This window comes from Pinus tabuliformis, chromosome 1_1 (genome assembly GCF_031772625.1).
Source record: "Pinus tabuliformis cultivar Carrire ecotype Pingquan chromosome 1_1, CPIR1, whole genome shotgun sequence".
Taxonomy (NCBI): domain Eukaryota; kingdom Viridiplantae; phylum Streptophyta; class Pinopsida; order Pinales; family Pinaceae; genus Pinus; species Pinus tabuliformis.
In genome coordinates this window covers 168853779-168873700 of record NC_142297.1, presented here as the reverse complement: position 1 = coordinate 168873700, position 19922 = coordinate 168853779, and the positions used below count along the sequence as shown (strand labels likewise).

The 19922-nt window shown below is 40.3% G+C and overlaps 1 protein-coding gene across 1 annotated transcript in view; it reads left to right on the top strand.

Moving 5' to 3' along the window:
• The window catches only part of LOC149212113 (UDP-glycosyltransferase 86A1-like), a 32452-nt gene extending 20827 nt beyond the window's left edge, over positions 1 to 11625 (top strand). The window contains exon 2 of the mRNA XM_089388562.1: positions 11476 to 11625. Within this exon, the coding sequence (XP_089244688.1) occupies positions 11476 to 11625 (150 nt within the window). The remainder of the gene's footprint in view (positions 1 to 11475) is intronic.
• The last annotated feature ends 8297 nt before the right edge of the window (positions 11626 to 19922 follow it).

Genomic DNA, 19922 nt, shown 5'->3' with positions numbered 1-19922 from the left:
TATGGGTTAAAAAAAAAGTGAACCAACTAGGGCTTCCAAAAACCAAACCACCTCAACCCTTAACCACATATATTTCACCTAAGCCAATCTATAAATCACTAACACTAAACAAGCTTGGATGCCTTTGACTTTCTTCACCAACTCTAGAGGAGTTTTCCTGTCTCCACCCATCTGTCAAGAGTTTCAGGAGAGAGCCCATATCCACCCTTAACCCTTGGGAATTTTCCTAAGACCACCTCAACCAAGATCCAAGTCTATCATCCATCCAAATATTAATCAAATAGATAACCCACTACATCATGCCTATACAAGAAATGGAAAGGAAAGGCTAAAACCATTGTCAATCTAGGAAAAGCCCACTCCAATGACAACAAAATAGTCGAATAACCAAATGCATGTACCATGCATCCAAATCTCAGCAAGGAAACCACACATGCAACATATTACCTGCAATGTACTCCTGTTGTAGCTTTTTATCCAATCTTCTTTTCCGCTTCCCACAGATTCCTTTGCTTGCTTGATTACTTCTCTTCAAGTCCAAGTGAATGTTAGAGTTCTCCACGAATGCTCCAAGTGTGCCCAAAAGTTGTCAAAAGATGTGAACTATTTCGCATATGCCTTTTTATCATTGATATCTAGTCTCTTCCTTTCCTTTTTCCTTTTTCTTTCATTTTCCTTCATTTTCTCTCTAATTTCCCTTACATGCATATTTGTGTCTCTTCATCTCCCTTTTCTCTTATTTTCCTTTATTTCTCATTTTGAATTACAATTTATTTCATCTTTACCTTTGCCAAAACCTTTTCCAATTTCCGTAGCCATTACTAAACCAAAAGTGATGCCAACTGCAATATTTACCCACCATTCACCTTAGAATACATATCCCATGACCTTGGTTTTATTTTATTTACATGAAAAATCAACTAGGGGCTATTACAATGACCCATTGCATCTGAGGTAGTAAAGGACTAGTCCTTGATAGATGGATCGATGACAAAGCATGCATGAAGATTTCAATCATCATTTCTTGGATGAGTAGAATGTTGATTCTATGCATAAATATATATTTTTTGGATGTGATGTAGAAATTTGATAGAAATTGCAACTGCTCAAGATTTCAACATGAAAACAAGAGACACTATTCAACTTTCTTATCTACATAATGGAAATCACAATTTAAACCAACATGCATAGACATTCAATAAGAAAAACCACAAATACACAAGGATTTCTAGGGAACCGAACTGGGAAAATCCCCTCAAGCATTTTTGCATTAATCAGTCGAACAGAGAAACCATTACAATTGCTAGCTCCAACTCTGAGCTCAACATGCAAAAGAATAACTTTTCTCTCTTCTCAATGACAAACTTTTTCCAACACTTAGCCAATTCTTTTCTCACCAAGACTCATATTTCCTTGCACAATTGTTGTGGAAATTAGCCCCTAAAGGATAGGAGTTTCCTCCAAATTGATTGTGCAATTCCTAAGAATTTATCACCGATTGCATGCAATACATGTACACTCAAAAATAGTTTACAACTGATGTTACACTTCCTTGTCATCTCCACTTCATCCGAGGAATTATAGTTCCTTGAATGCACTAACTATTTTGGGTTGATTGATCAGTTAAATGATAGATCTTTGAGTTAGAACGTTGTCCCACTACACAACTGACCTTCAACTGACTCCAACAATAGTTAGAGGTCAGTTAACTAAACACAATTGAAAATAAATGAACTCGATTACTAAAATTTAGAAATAACACATGCATAACTAAAATCCAAGCCCTCTAACTAAAATTTACTAAGCTAACTGAGTAACAATATTCATGTCACACTAGTTAACTTCGTCCAAGTTTTTGTGTTGATGTGGAAATTCAATATACTCAATTTGATTGGGCTAAATTCAAATTGATACTTTCTTGATACATGTTTTCAATACTCTCTCTTAGCAAGAAAGGAATTTTCCACCACCCCTATCATGCACCTGTGGAATTTGAATTTACCTCTTGACAATGCCTTTGCCAAGATGTTAGCATCTTGCTCCTAAGTTGGAATGTACTATAGCAACATAGTTCTCATCTTCACACAGTCCTGCAAATGATGATATGAGATATCAATTTGCTTGGACCTGTCATGAAATAACAGATTCTCAGAGAGCTTAATGCAACTCTGATTATCACAATATATCATTGTCAGATCCATCTCCTAACTGAATAGTCCCACAAGTATTTTCCTCATCCAGATTGATTCACATGTTGGTTGACTTGTAGCCATGTATTCAACCTCTCCTGAGATGAATGCCACAGACCTCTGCTTCCTGCTATACCAGGAAATAGTTGTGGACCCAACACTGAAGATATCACCTGATGTACTTTTTTGTTAGATGGACTCCTTTACCAGTTTTCATCAGTGAAGCCTTGCAGCTTCACTCCCTCTTTTTGTTTGTACCATAATACATAATGGATAGTGCCTCTAAGCTACCATAACACATGCTTTGTTTCCTTCCAATATAATTTCGTATGCCTCACCATAGCTTGGCTAGGTTGGCTGATTACATAGCACATGTCAGGTTGTGTGTTCACAACATACATCAGTGAACCCACAAGTTTCATGTAAATGTTAGCTTCAATTTCCTCACCTAAAGAAGCATACTCCTTCCTCTAGTTTTTTACTAAAGGCGTGTCCATGGGCTTACAATTGTCCATGTGAAATCTCTGAAGTATGTTGGTAGAATACTTGTCTTTAGACACAAAAAGTTCACCATCACCTTGCCACACTTCCAGCCCGAGGAAGTAATGCATGAGGCCAATGTCTTTCATCTCAAATTCCTTTGCAAGAATGGATATGCTACTCATCACCTCTCAAAATTAAATCATCGACATAAAAAACAAGAATAAGCAACTTACCATCTACAACAATTTGATAAAGATTCGCATCTACTTCACCTTTAGTGAAGCCCAATCCACTGAGATAATTGTCAATTTGAGTGTACCATGCTCAAGGTGGCTTCTTGAGACCATACAATGCTATCTAGAGTCTACACACATGTGACTCCCAATCATATGTCTCAAATACTTTTGGATACTCTATGTAAATTTCCTCCTCAACAAAATTGTTGATAAACGCGAGCTTCACATCCATCTAGTGGATTTTCCACCCCATATTTTTTAGCCAATGCTAGAATGGATCTGATTGGGGAATATCTTGCAAACAATGAAAATTTTCCTCATAAGGCCACTCCATCTATATGAGAAAATCCTTTGGCCACAAATTTGGCCTTGTACTTCTTGATGCTCCCATCAGTGGCATGCTTCACTTTATACATCCATCTCGAACCAACCACTAATTTACCTTTTGTTCTCGACACCACCATCCATACATTGTTCTTCATGATGGATTTGTATTCTTCCACCATGGCATCAACCTAAACAGGTTCAAAAATTTCTTCCTCTAATAGAGAAGGATTTGTCTCAACGAGCTCTATCATGAGAGCCATGTAACTGATGTACATATCAGGTGACCTCCTCTACCTGTGTTGTGATGTGGGGGCTCCCACATTCTCTCTAGCATCCTACAACAATATATCATATTCTATTGTTCTCTTTATCCCCTCTCTAGAAGATTCTGGTTGAGTGGGTAAATCCACCTTACCTCTTGACTGCTCCTCTACATGTCGCTGCTCCAGAACTGCCTGAAGCTCATCCTAAGGCTCCTCCTTTCGAGCTAGAAGCTCCTTCTCTGGTGGGATAATCATCTCTCATTATAGAGTGCATCTATAGCCTTATCCTCATCGAAATTGAAATCTTTCCTTACAACTGTCAACCTCAATGAACAAAAATACACCTGGTAATTGTGAGGAGTTTCGGCGTATCCTAAAAAAACTCCCAACTCTGTTGTAGACTCAACTTTCTTCCTCAAATCCTTGGAGATATGAAAATAAACTAAATCTCCAAAAATTATGAAAAGAGACACAATAGGCTTTATCCCAGAGAAAGCTTCCTACGGTGTGATCATACCAATTATCCTATGAGGACTTTGGTTCTGCAAGTAAAATGCAGTGTTGCATGATTCTTCACATAGATGTAATGAAAACCCCTAATCATGTAACATGGCCCTTGTTGCTCCCACTATGCTCTTGTTCTTCCTCTCATCTACCATATTTTGTTGTGGGTTATGGGGTTCTATCAACTCTCTTCGAATACCTTCTTTCGCACAAAAATCCTTGAAGGCACACGAAAAAAATTCACCTCCATTGTCACTCCTAAGAGCCTTCACCTTATTCCCAGTCTCCTTCTCCACCAATGCTTTGAATTCAACAAATTTTGAGAAACCTTCATCCTTCTTCCACATGAAGAAGATATATCATTTTCTAGAGAAATAATCAATAAAAATAACATAGTACTTATGTTTTGTTGTCGAACTTGTAGAAAAGGATCCACAAACATCAGAGTGGACTCGCTCCAAGATTGCATCTGCTCTAATATCTCATCCATTGAAGGTGGATTTGACATATTTCCCCAATGTGCAGCCCTTGCAGACATTATGTTGTTCAAGGGAGCCTTTCAGGATACCAGTGGTAATTTTTTGTGTGATTTTTAAGGCACCATGGTGTAGATGACTCAATATCCTATGCCAAATTTCTACAACATCTCAACTTTGCACTTTTTCAGTCGTACTGCCTAATGCAATGCAATCTCCCACCTCAAGTTTGTATATATTCTTAATTCAAACTCCAATGTACTTCACTTTCCCAATAACTATGTGTCTCAAGAAGGCTTTCCCTTTACTAAAAATAAAGTCACAACCATGATCCTCCAATACTGGTACAAAGATTAGGTTCTTCTTCAACCTAGGTACAAACATAACATCTTTGAGGTGAAGAGGAGAGGCTTTCTCCCTCCCAAAGTTGATAGTACCAATTCCTATAATATTGTACCTTCCATCATCCCCCATTTCAATACGCATATGGAGATCCTTCTCCTCCAGGCTATTGAAAAAATCCTTGCACGCTATCTGTAAATATATATAAGACCAAGGTCATGGGACACATATTCCAAGATGAATGGTGGGAAAAACATCCCAGTGGGTGTCACTTTAAGTTTATTATGGGTAGGGAAATTGGAAAAGGCAATGGGAAAGGATTTTAAAAGGAAAAGACACATTAATTGGCATTTATTTATGAAAATAATGGAAAATATGAGAAAAGGAAGGTGAAAGGTCACATATTTTCATGCAAGGGAAATTGAAGGAAAATGAATAGATTAGAGGCCTGAAAGATAAAAAGGCTTATGAGGATCATTTCATGGCTTTTTGATAGTGATAGCTTGGATATCTCTCTCTATATTCTCTCTCTCATACTCTTGGTCAAAGTATTCTTGGAGCACATTGGATTTGGAGAAAGAAGGAAAACGAAAGCAGGATAGTGCAAGGGAGCAGTTGGTTCAGCAACTACATTGGGATTTCTTTGTAGGTATAGAGTTGCATGTATGGTTTCCTTGCTAGTTTTGGCATACATCGTACATGCTTTTGGTTCCTTGGTTATGAGTTGTTATTAGCATGGAGGATTTCCTGGATTGATAGTGGTTTTTCCTGGCCTTGCCTTTTCTCAGATATCCATGGTGTTATGGGTTTTCCCTTTTGTTTTCTGATTGGTGCTCATGTTCCTTATGGATGTGGTTTGAGTTATTAGTTCCTGGAGCCTTAGTTTGACAAACGCTCTAGAAGCCTTAGAACAACTTGGGTTGAGTTACTAGTCCTGGAACCCTTGGTGAGTTGAGTTATTAATCCTGAAGCTTTGGTTGGAAAAATGCTTTGGATCCCTACAACACTATGGGTTGAGTTACTAGTGTTAGAGCCAAGTTGGAACAAACACTCTGGAGCCCTAGGCAACTTGGATAGAGAGTAGAGACTAATCGAGTGAAGGTTAGTGATGTCCGACCATGAGTTGGAATCATTGGTTGATGGTTGAGGTGATTTGGCCTCTAGAATCCCTAGTTTGGTTTTGTTTTGGTTATTACATGAGATCCCACATTCATGCTTGGAATTAGGCACAGGGGTGACTGGATGAAAGAAAGATTTGGTTCAACCTAGTGTATGGTCGGTGGTACGTGGAAGTCCCCGACTTGGTTGGTATTTTCATGTCTTAATATGAGGTAATTCCCTATTTTGATCTATGAGCATATGTATTAATTATGAGGGTGATATTATGGTTGAGTTTCCATAGTTTATATGTTGGTTATTTGTTGGTTTCTATGCTAGTTATTTGTTGGTTATATGATGTATAATGTCTATGGTCCTTAACATGTTTGATGAATGCATGGAATAAAAAATGTTATTGCAGCTATTATGAAAGGGCATTAGACCTTCTTAGTTAATCTCATATAAGTTTGAGACCCCTATGATCAGACATGTAGTTATGGTTAGTAGATTACATGTTCATGTTATGTTTGATGAAATGTCTATCATGGATAGGTTTGGTTAGGTCAATTTATTGTCTAAGTTTTGTGTGAAAGGCTTTGTCCTTATGTCATTTATCATTCGTAAGAGTTTTATGAAGTTTTGGGCAGTGGTTTGGAGACTAGCCTGAAAAAGTGGCGTAAATCTCATAGTCGTTGGCACGGAACTAGGTGAAAGAGCCCACAGTCGCATGGAGGCCTTGTTGTGGGAGAAAATGAAGGGTTATAGTTACATGGAGGTCTCTTCATGGGAGCGACTAGGGGTTTAGTTCAGTTGAAAATAAATTTAACTCAGGGGTTTGGCACCTGGAGTGGTTGGTTAGCCCCTTTGGGTCCTGTAGCTCCTGAGGAAGGTCAGTTTGTATTTGGTTTGTCGATTCCACTTCCATAACTCTACTTGGGGAGTTGAATCATATCATAGTAACCCTTCTTCACATATTTACCCCGGTGGAATGGTTAGCTTCGGTAAGTGTGGGAGGAGGGTGTTATATTGTCGTATGGAATGAGGCACCACAATCAAAGTATCACACAGCCCCCATAATAAAGTTGGCCATGAATGCTATTAGGGTGAAGTATAATTCAAATTGCGAAGCCAGTGCTTCACCCTTTGCTCCTCCTGAGGCTTCTTGTTAGACTTCTTGTGTGAACATTTTGTTGCATAGTGCCTGAATTCATGGCAATGGAAGCATTTTATCTTGCTCAAGTCTTTATTCTTGCCATTATTTTGGCTGAATTCAGGTTTCCTCTAGGTCTTATTTCCTTTTCACTTCTTCCCCTTTCCAAAAAATGAAAAATTCTCTTCATCCTCAGCCTTGGATGATGTTCCATCTCTATTATTTCTCCTAAAATCTTCTTGAACCAAATCAAACCAAAACCTTTCCCAATTCGATAATTTTTCCCTCCATTCACAAAGTCCTAGTAGTTGTGCTAGGATTTTGGAAGGCCTAGAAGAGTTAGGATTACGAGGTTATCTTCTTCTACATTCACCCCAACCCCTCCAAGCTCATCTCGAACTTGTGTAAACCTGGAGAGACACTGCAGAATAGTATTATTCTTCTACATTCTAATGATTTGAATTTTGTCTTTCAGGGCCAGTTTTCTATGGTCACTTTTATTTTCGAATAGCTCATTCAATGTCTTCCACATAGGAAACAATGTCTCTTTTCCATGGATATTTGAGACCACATGGTCCCTCACACCTTCCAAAATAATTCTTCTTGCCTTTGCAACATCCTTCTTCCATTAGCCTAATTGTTCTGCATCTAATTGTTGGGGTTTTGCAATGTCATTTTTAACATGTTCTAACACACCATTGTCATCAAGCACGACCTCCTTGTAGGCTATGAAATTTGAGCTACCCTCCAAGGCATACTCCAATCTTAGACCATTGAAAGGTATTCTTCTAATCCTGAAGAAAAATTGTTGCACTAAAGCTGCTACTTCGAAATTCTTGAGAGACAAGTTATAAATATAGGTTCTAAAGTGATTTCAGGGCTCTAATACCATGTAGAAATTTGATAGAAATTACAACTGCTCAATATTTGAACTTGAAATCAAGAGACACAATTTTGCTCTACTCATATGTGGAAAGAAAATCACAATTTAGAAAAATATGCATAGACATGCAATAAGCCAAACCAGAAATACACAGTGATATCTAGCGGAACCCAACTAGGAAAAACCCTCAAGCCATTGTGCATTAATCAAATGAACAAATAAACTATTGCAATTTTTAACTTCAGCTCTAAGTTCAACCTACAAAAGAATATTTTTTCTCTCTGCCCAATGACAAACTCTGGCCAACACTTAGCTAATTCTTTGCTCAGCAAGCCTCCTATTTCCTTGCACAATTCCTGAGGAAATTAGCCCCTAAAATATAGGAATTTCCTTCAAATTGATTGCACAATTCCCGATGATTGATCAATGATTGCATGCAACACTTGCACAATCAAAACTAGTTTACAACTGATCTCCACTTTAGCCGAGAAATTTGAATTCCTTGCATGCACTAGCTATTTTGGGTTGATTGATCAGTTAATTGATAGATCTATGAGTTAGACAGTTGTCCCACTACACAATTGACCTTAAACTAACTCCAACAATAGTTAGAGGCCAGTTAACTGAATACAACTAAGAATAACTGAACTGGATTACTAAACTGTAGTAATCACACATGCATAACTAAACTTCAATCCATCTAACTCAAATTTACTGAGCTAACTGAGAGACAAGATCCATGTCACACTAGTTAAATACCTCCAAGTTGTCCTGCTGATGTGGAAATTTGAATTACTCAATTTTACTAAGGCAAAAGTCAATTTGAACATTTCTTGCTACTTTTTTTTAACATGTGATATGGTTCTGAGTTCCCCCATCCCTCTGGCATTGAAGGCAAGGATTATCATTTTTTCGGGGTCTACTCTACTAACCTGGAAATTGTAGATTATCTCTCTTTACTAATGTCTAAAACAACTTGAAATTTGTAGCCAACCAGGTTTTTTAGGATACATACCACTATCAGGTCACCCCGTGAGGGGATTTCCTCCTTTATTCTCAGTCAATCGCACATGCCATATGACTTGTGAGGTGGGGAAATATTATTAGGGATAATGAGAGGGTAAGAGGAGGCATGCACCGACACAAATTCAAAAGTAAAGGGAAGGGAAACACAAGGATTAGAAAGATTAATCAAAGAGGGATCTGAGCAAGAAGTGAGGGCAGGAGGGGTGTGGGAGTTCATGGGCATAGAAGGGGAGTCAAGATCAGGTAAGGGCAGAGAGACTAGAGAAAGTAGAGCATAAATAGTCATGAAAAAGAGAAGTAAAGTAGAGGAGTTGGATCTTGAAATACTTATGGTGGAATTTTTGATGCAGTCGCATCCTCTCCTCAAATTGTAGCTAAAGAAGCCGAAATTGATGGAGCGACGGGGGATGAATTGCCCTTCTTTTTCCAAATATTTTTGTATATTATGGCTCATGATCTGAAAGATGTGCATTGTGCCTGAATATGGCTTGTATCATGAAAAATGTAACATATGAATGGAATCCTCCAATAGTTGATTCTCTGCTTCCAATCAAAGGTCCATATATAGATAGATGTCTTTCGAATTAATCACATTATCAGGATTTGGACGATGTTTCGAACCAACTAGTGTGGTCCATCCTCAGGACAAGGTGAAGAATCAATCAATCTTAAGGAATAAATAGTATGGATGCATCATTGCCCATAGTACTTAGATTGATTTCATTCAACAACTCATCTCTTAAATCAACCTCCACTTGCATCCATAACAAGCGTCTACCACATTTATCTTCCAAAGAGATTTCCAGTTGAAGGAAAACACCAATTTTTTTCCCAACAACATGAAGAATTTATTTTGACCAGAAGAAAAGAAGAAGCCCTATTAGTATGGCCCAAACCCTTTCAATTCAAAAAGGCTCATAAACAAGGTCAAAGTCTAGCGAACATGGCTTGAGAAAAAGAGTGGAAACTCCCCAAATCCACTGAACATTCAAAACCTTCAAGACATCGTCCTCTACTGAGAAGATAAAAGCCAACCACCCCTACGCCATGAGAAAATAGGAGGGGGAGTAACCCAACCACAGTTTCCAATTAGCTTCAATCCAATTTTTGAATTTTCTCTCAAAGATGACCTTGCCACTGAATTTCCTAATAAGGATTTTGTCCAAAAAAATGGAATGGCCTCCAATGACACATCATGACCAAAATCCAACAAAGCTAGTATTTTCCTATGCCTTATACACTTAGTCGGTTTATGGTGTGCAAGATCCAATGGAAGAGGAAGCTATGAATGGTGAACAGAGGAAGGGGAGGGGGTAGATAGGGAGGAGGGGCCAACTCCATCAGAGGAAGGAAAAGTCTGGAGTGGGAGCAAGCTTTGAATGTTAGAGTAAATGGGAGCTAAAGAAGAGTCGGTACCCTCCTTTGCAGGCTCCAATGTTGATGAGGGTTCATGGAAACTAAATTGCATCCTGCATGGATCCATTGAAGCATTGGGATCAAATGTAAGGCCAAGTTTGTGGTGAAGAGAGGGTTTCTTAGCAAGGAGTGACACGTACTCTTCCTATGACAGTAAGGATTGCAGTGAGATTTCAGAAAAATCAAGCAACCCTTTGTCCATTACTACAACATCGAATAAGAATGTGTTGAAAAGGCCCTTAGCTGAGATGGTGACAAAGCAACCTCTCACACAATAGAGAACAATGGATGGAGGAAGGCCACATGATCAGAGTTGTAATCAACGATCAATGCCAAAAAACTCCATGTGTGACATTCTGATTATCGATGGCCATAGGCCAGAAAAAGCTCATTTGAACATAAAAATTTAAACTTTGAATTTCATAATTTAAATAATACTTTATAACAAAGCAATAAATCAATATAATAAATTGAACTATTAAGCTTTATTTCTTTATATATAATTTTAAGGTTATTATTATATATAAAATTTAATTTTAAAATTATCATTAATATTAACATCAAATTATATGACTCTTTTGGTTATGAGAAAAAATACCCACCTCTGTATAATTATTTGATTGTGGTGGACTGAAAATTTGTAATAATGCATTACTAAAAAAGAAATTATAAATCCGTAAATGGTTGCTTCTCACGTACATTAAATCAGATATAGTTGAGTTTGAATTGCATTATAATTTTGTGCTTAAGTTGGTGAAAGTTTCAATGAAAAAACTGCAATAAATCATGGGTGGAGAGATAATGTACCACTTTTTATGGAAAATAGTTAAGTACTTTAAGTAATGGAAGTGTAATAATAATTTATTGAAATTTTGTTTTATATTATGATTTTAATAATTTATTTTTAATATAATAATATAGTTATTATTAAATTAATTAATTGATTATATGGATAATATAATAATGAATATTAATTTATTATTAAAAACTATTTTATTTTTTATTTTTTTTGTATTAATTCATATTAACCATTAATAATTATAAAATTATATTTATATTAAATATTAATGATAATTAACAAGTTCTTCGAACGCGGGAATGGCGATCTGCGCCCTCTGATCGATCCCTCGTGCCTTTGCCCTCGCCCCCAGGCTCTGCCTGGCTGGGCCTCCGCTGCTCCCTTGATCCCTTCGCTCTGCGCGGACCCCACCTTCGGGGTCTCGGCTGCCTAACGGCCTGCCCCTTTTGTCGTTCTCTGCGGGCCTGCAATGGCAGGTTCCGCCTCCCCTCCCCCTGCTTCTGAGAATCCAGAGGTCATCTTTGCCTCTCTTCTGTCAGCGAACCCCGATGCCAGACCCCGCCCCTCTCTTTCAAAGTTCATAAAAAAGCTGGACGAGATCCCTGAGGTGATCCTACCTCCTTCCCTCCCAAGGAAATCGGCAATAGCTCTTTCAGAAAGAGGTCTTGTGGGTCAGTTCACGGGACTCTGGCCATCCCCAAGAACTGTCCAAAAATGGGTGGAGCGCAACTGGAGCTCAATGATCCAAGGCAAGATCGCCATCAGATTCTGCGGGCGAGGATACTTCACCTTCCTGTTCGAGACTAAAGAAGACAGACACCTCATCTTTCGCAATGAACCTTACTTCATGGACACAAGAGGTCTCTATCTGAACAGATGGACCCCGGACTTCGATCCGGAAATGGACATCCCCAACGCGGTCCCTGTTTGGGTGCACCTCCCCCATTTGCCTCTGCACTGCTGGGGGGACGAATCGGTTAAAGCAATCGGCAATGCAGTTGGAAAATACATAGACAGATCGGAACCAAGGGAGAATATGCATGCATGCGCAAGGATCTGCGTTGAAGTTGATCTTGGTAAAGGACTGCCAGAAGCCATTAAGATAAAGGTGGACCAGTGGATGCACATCCAGCAGCTGGACTACGAACAGCTGCCCTTCAAATGCAAGGTATGCCACGAGTATGGTCATTTTGCCAATAGATGTAGCAAGTTAAAAGTAAATGAAGTAGAACATAATGAGGAAAATGCAGAAGTACCATGGGAACAAGTCAAAAGGAAAAAGTCCTCCTCTCATCCGGGCACTAGCTCCGCAACCCCTCCGGCTCCAAACCAACCTAACCCTCCTCCTCCTCCTTCCTCAGCCTTTCCCTCCTCCTCCAACCCCTTCGAATCCCTAGCAGTTGAAGTTCCGCCCTCCCCCCCACAATCTCCTCGCCCAGTCTCTCCGAGCTCCAACCCTCCCCCCTCCCCCCCCCCTACCATCGAAAGAATCCTCACTAGAAACAAAGCAAAAGAAGCCAACCAACCATCAGATCCTCCGAGAAAAGTTGGTCGAAAATCGAATAAAGAGCTAAGGGATGAATCAGCAGCCAAAGAGATGGCAACAGGTACCCAACAACCCTTGGACTCATTCCTAGGCAAGCTAAAAGGAAGTGGTGAAAAGGCCAAGGAGAAGTCAGGATCCCACCCCATAACTGGTAAATAATGAATTTGGTCTCTTGGAACTGTAGGGGGATCGGCTCTTCCTTAAAGATGAAAGCAATCAAGGATCTCATAAATCAGGAACAGCCAGACATTCTCCTAATCCAGGAGACCAAAACCATCGAGTAGGACTTTCTTCTCCAAATCCAAAGATTCAAAAACTACACAGGCATCTCAAAAGGTTCAGATGGGGCTTCAGGAGGTTTAGGAACATTATGGATTAAGAACAAGTGGGAAATCATCAACTCCTAGCTATGCAATTGGTGGATCAGATCAGATCTAAGGAATAAAAGCAATCAAGAAGTTTATCATATCTATAATATATATGCACCTAACCACTACAGAGACAAAGCCAGCTGCTGGAACTCGATAGAAGCAGACCTCACCACCATTCATAACAGTAGGATAATACTAGGGGGAGACCTGAATCTAATTAGGCATGTGGAAGAAAAATATGGTGGGAACTACCATGCAGATCCATCAAGAGACAAGTTAGAAACCATCATTCAGCTCTTCAACTTGATAGACACTCCTCTGTCGAATGGCAAATATACATGGACCAACAAGAGAACAGGATCGCACAATATAAAAGAGAGGTTGGATAGGATCCTAATACAGGAAGGTGTAGCAGGCAATTTTCAAGCAATAAGGAGCTACATTGTTCATGGCACAGCCTCAGATCATAAGGCCGTGGTCCTCACCTTGGACAAAGGAACAAATTTAGGCCCTCTTCCCTTTAAATACAATAAAGCTTGGGATTCCTATGAGGACTTTCGCACCCTTGTCCGAAATCAATGGGCAAATGAAGTAATAGGCTCGCCACATTTCGTTTGGGAAACTAAGATAAAACATCTCAGGACAGTCATAAAACAATGGGCGAAAGAGAAAGCAATCTCTGAAAGGAAAAAGAAAACAGACCTGTTAACAGAGATGGAGAGCTGGCACAAAGAAAAAGAGCAGATGCAATACACACCAGAAGATCTAGAGAAGGAAAAAAACTTGTACAAAGAGCTGTACAGGCAAAACCGCGTGGAAGAAGAGGAGCAAAGAATGAAATCCCGCTGCTTATGGCTGAAAGCTGGGGATAAAAATACCTCTTTCTTCCACAACAATGTCAAAATCAGAAGAGCCAACAATCAGATAGATAAAATAGAAGTGGAAGGGAGGGAATTGAGGGATCAAGAAGACATAAAAAACGCAGCACTCCACCACTTCAAGGCTCTCCTTACGGCAGAACCCCAACAACATGACAGCGCGGCATTCCTAAGTGTAATAGAGAACAAAATAACAAAGGAACACAACAACAAGTTGGAGCAAGATCCCACAGCAGAAGAAATCAAAGAAGCTATCTTCAACATGCAGCTAGACAAGGCCCCGGGGCCGGATGGTTTTACAGTTGCATTCTACAGGCAGCACTGGGAAACTATAAAGAAAGATTTTGTGAGAATGGTTAAAAATGCATTTAGAAAACACAAGTTGGGAGACAACACCAAGTCTTCGTTTATAGCCTTGATTCCCAAGGAAGCAAATCCCAAATCCTTTGATAGGTTCCGGCCCATTTCGCTCTGTAATGTTTCACACAAGATCATAACAAAAATCATAGCCAACAGGCTGAAGAATTATCTTCCTCTTCTAATTTCAGAGAACCAGGGCGGCTTTGTCCCAAAGAGGCAGATCATTGATAATGTTATTCTAATCCAGGAAGCTATCCATAGTAGTCACAATAGAGGAGAACGTGGAATGATCATCAAACTGGACATGGCCAACGCATTTGACAGAGTGGACCACTCCTTCTTAAGTGCAGTCCTAAAAAAAATTGGCTTTTCCCCCAACTTTGTTAGCATCATCACCGGGTGTATCTCCAACACCTGGACTGCCCCGCTGATCAATGGTCGCCCCAGCAATTTCTTTAGAAGCTCCAGGGGGCTAAGGCAAGGCTGCCCTCTCTCCCCCTTTCTTTACATTATCATGGCGGAGACTCTGAGTGTTCATCTAGAAAATCTTCAAACCAAAAAAGAAATCACAGGTATCCGCATTGAAAGAGGAATAAAGGAGATAAATCATTCGCTATTTGCGGATGACACTTTACTAATTGGGGGAGCCTCCAGTCTGATGGCTAGGAGGTTCAAAAGAGTGCTGGATGCATTTCGTCAAGCTTCCGGAGGCAAAATGAACAATAGAAAATGTAAACTGTACACTTGGAATGTGCCCTACCAGACACAACAGAGAATAGCTCAAATTTTGGACATTACACTTCAAAAAAATTGGAGCTCCTTTCCTTACTTGGGCCTGCCCCTGGCGAAGAATCACATCAAAGCAGAGGTTTGGACAAACCACATTGAAAAAATGAAAGGCCTTCTCTTGAGCTGGGGCGCCTCTTGGCTAAACCTTGCAGGCAGAACCATCCTCATAAAGTCTGTCCTTTCAGGTCTCCCAATTTACCAATATGCGGTCATCATGGCCCCTGCAAGTATTCATAAGCATATGGAACTTATAATGAGAAGTTTCCTCTGGCAGGGAGGCAAACAGGACACAAAGAAATTTAGCCTTGTCAACTGGGAACAAGTCACCCTTCCATATGAAAAAGGAGGCCTCTCCATAAAAATCCCAAGCCTCTCCAATCAGGCGCTAGGGCTCAAACTGATCTGGAGGATCCTCACAGGAAATGGCTCGTGGTGGGTGGAGACAATAAAAAGGAAATATCTCAGAGGTCCAAACTCCAACATCCTCAATGATCCAATAGCAGACAGGCCATGCACTCCGATGTGGCGCCTTATCAAGAAAGTCTTGGCACACTTTAGAGAAAACGTCTCCAAACTCCCAGGCAATGGAAAGAACTCCAAAATATGGTCGGACATAATAATGAACTCTAATCCTAGAAACCTCCTCCAAGAGCTCAGGCCTCTGCAAAACTGGATGGAGGAAAGAAAGATAATCACCCTGTATGATATATCTCTGTGGAACCAAAATAAATGGTACGCCTGGAAAGACTTGCAACTCCCTCTGGACCTCAAAGAGCTCTGGCTCACTCTGAAGCTGTCACTCTCAGGATCAGCACCAATCAACAAGGAGAAAGAAGACAGACACATCTGGGACACTAGTGGAGGGCCCTTCTCAGTTAAAGAAGGATATAAATCTTTACAAAACTCAAACCCTGCACCAAAATGGAACCTTCATACTGCTGCCTGGAAGACAAAATGCCTCCCAAAAGTAAAACACTTCAATTGGACCCTTTTAAAAGGGAGAATCCTCACAGCTGAGAATCTGCGAAAGAGAGGAATTCAAGGCCCTTCGATCTGCTATTTCTGCCGATCAGAGGAAGAGTCTATCCAACACTCCTTCCTTCTCTTCCCCTTTGCTAAAAGTTGCTGGAACCAGTTAACAAGGCCTTTGGATACTCGGGCAATCCCTGACCAAATGCACATTCTACAGAAGAACTGGAAGAAGGATTTCCCTTACTCTAGAAAAGGCAAGAACAATCTTATTAGAGTGTGGAAGTGCATCCCTCCTACCCTATGCTGGAATCTATGGCTAGCTAGGAACAATCACGTCTTCAACAGCAAAACGCCTAAACTAGCCAATGTCATAGCAAAAACAATTGCTAACATCTCTGAAGCTGTCAGCGCTAACTTCATAACCCCTCCAGACCAGACGAGCTGGACTCAAGAGGAAAAGGATTGGTACAGTAAATTTAACATCAGCCACTCTCAGAGTCCTCCCCTCCAGAACAAAGCACATCAGAAGCCTTCCAAATGGAAAATCAGGGGAACTAAAGAAGAGGTAAGCCAATGGATTCTCAATCAAAATCGCCCCCTTCTTTTCTTCGATGGCGCCTCAAAGAAAAACCCCGGAGAAGCAGGGGCAGGAGGCATAATTAAAGACCATAAGGGGATTTCCATATGCAGTTATGAATGGGGACTTGGAAAGGCCTCGAACAACATAGCTGAAGCATACAGTTTATTCCTAGGTACAGAGATCCTCTCCAGACTGGGACTAAGGGACGCCATCATTATCTCAGCTATGAACACAGGCAAAGACTTCAACAAAGCAGGTCTCAGCAACATAAGGCAGAGAATTATCGACAACATCAAAAATCTGGGTGAAGTAACCTTAAGGCACGTCCTAAGAGAAAATAATTCCGAGGCGGATTACTTAGCCAGCAAGGCAGTTAACAGGCAGCAAGGGCAGGTTCGCGAGAATGAGAGAATATATGAAAGGGAGATACCATAAGGAACCAGATAGCCAGACAGCTTACAAAAATAGCGCCCTCGGAACTTGTCATATCAGCAATCACTTCATCGGTCACTCATCTTCCATCTCTCCTTTCTCCCTCTCTCCGCCGTCTTTCTCCCCTCCCATCGATCCCAGAACATGGCATTCTCATTCCCCCAGTGTTCTCACCTCTGACTCTTCAGGAAGTCATCATTTCAGCTCTTCTGGAGATCGCACGTCGAATTTGAAGCAAGATTTGTTCCCTCTTCTCAGACTCCGCTTCGCCCGAGATCGATATCATATTGATCCTTCTCTCCTCCTGCCTTATCCTCTCGATAGTCCAAACTGGTACTATTCCTCTCTGATCAGGTCCTCTTTCCCGCTCCATGACATATCAGCCATCTTTTCACATGAGTCTCAGAATCACTCTGCAGATATTCTCTGCATTGACCCTCTGTTTCAACGCACCGACACTCATTTCGCGTGCAGCAAGATTCTTCCTGAAGATCTCAATCTCTTCTTGAACAGACCAACTCAGCCTTGGCCCAAGCAAGGAGGGGCTCTTCATCAACCTACATATAGTAGCTCAGAGCAAAGCGATCACGCACACTCCACTGTCACTGGGCTCCTACAGTGCGAAATCCTCAGGCGTCGACATTCTCCTGAAGCGGATCGATCTCATCGGAAACGTGCACAGCGCTCCCGGGTCAAGGTAACCTCCGTTTTAACAACTTCTGTGTTTAATTCCGCTAACAGTTGGATAAACAGTGGCAGCAAAGCTCCTCAGGTCTCTCTGGTTCTCTCCGGCCATCCCGGTGCAGCTCCGCCTTTCCCTCTTCTGACTTATCCCCTCCCTCTCACAGCTCTCCCCTCTGGTTTCCTTCCCCCATTTGATCTCGGCTCGCCTCCTCATTCACAATTTCCTCAGCTTCAAGCAGCACGAATGGCAGACCAACAGGGTCAAACTTCTGCTCCAGACAAGGCCAGCAATCCCCTTGACAAGATCTTCAACAATAAGGATTGCACCATGTGCAAAACCCACACCTTCATGATCAATCGCCTGACTAAGCAACTCACTGAGCTGAAGGAAGATTATCAGTCAGACAGGAATTCGAAGCGCAAAAAGTTGGAGAAAAGAAAGGCGGAGATAGAAACGCTGAAGGAAAGATGCAGCCACCTGGAGGAGGCCATCGAACACATCCGCTCCCTAACTCAGAGCTACCAAGCAGAGGCTTCAACCAAAGCCAGTTTCAGGAAAGACCCGCTTCCTGATGATTCCGCCACTCAAAATCTTCCATAAAGATTATGCATTGTAAATTTTGCTGGATAGGTGGCTCCTTCGTTAGACAATATAGTCGTCTTCATTTTGCTTTCTGTTTAACCAAGAGAAGCAACGAGGAATCTGGGTCTGCGAACCCGCTTTTGATCCTCAGCTCTCAGACTTATTTCCCTTATGTACTAGAACTCTGTTTTGTTGGATTTTATAATACATAAGTACCCGATTCTGTAAAAAAAATATATATATATATATATTAATGATAATTAAGTTACCAAACATCATGTAAGTTGTAAGTTTTATTTATAAAGAGAAATATTATAATATATTTTTATGATCTTTTCTTATAGCTAAATTTGAAAGGGGAGCGATATTTCATTAGTAAATCAAAATGGTTTATAAATGATATTTATTTTGTGAGGAGAACATTCTGGGAAGTAAGGACAGTATCAAAGATACTATTATCTCTAGTTTTAAGGACAATATGTGAGATGCTAAGAAGCTGGAGGGTAAAAGGAAGCTAAGGTTGTTAGGCCTCTATAATACTAGTGATTTCCTCATTACTATTGTCATTGTATCCCTTATTGTTATTATTGTGGCCCTATTGTTCCCATATTGTTATTAGTATGCCCCATAGAAACCCACTATTGTTATTTTTGTGCCCTTATGTTATCACTGTTATGTCAGCTTGATTATATTGTGACCCCTTAGACTCCTATATATAGAAGGGAGGTTTAGTCATTTGTATCATCCAAGAATTTTTCATTTGTGTAATGTAAAGGAGGTTGCCCCCTCGAAGAGGCTGAATTCTAAGGCGTTGATCTATATTTTTTATCTTTGTGTGAGCTAGTTTCCTAACATTTGGTATCATAGCTTTGGATTCTAGGGTTGCACTGCTCCAAACAAGTCATCGTGGAATTTTTGCTATAACTTTACTTCTTCTTTTTTTGCGATGTTTCAGACGCTAAAAAAAACCCATTTGAGCCGAAATCGCTCTAAACTTCGGGTCCGAATTTCAAAGCTTGTTTTGCTATATTTGCGGAGCTATGATCTGATGAAGTTAGGGTTTTCACAAACTCCCGAATTACATTCCAAATAGAGGACCTGGGGAAAATCCTCATAACTTTTGTTTTGAGCATCAGATTGAAATTTCGTCAGAAGTTTTAGAAAGAGGACTTCCTTTAGTTTTCGGTGTATCAGATCTAGGTACTAAGGTCGAAAAAATGACCCATCGCACATCGTACAAGTTTGCTCGACTGAACTAGTTTATAATCAGGTCACCATGGGAAATTTGGCATAACTCTTCCTTGGAGAATCCAATCTTGATTAGACTTGTGAGGTTAGAAAGAGGACTCAAAGGGATATCGCAGAAAAAGATTTTAGATATTCGAGATCTGCAATTACAGAGATACAACGGATTCAATATTGAGCTCTTACAAAGTGAAAAAAAGGTGTGTAGTTTTTTTTTTTTTTAATTTTGCATAAGATTGGTTTGAAAAATTAGTTTGAAGGAATTCAAAGGGAATAGTGAAGAATTATTA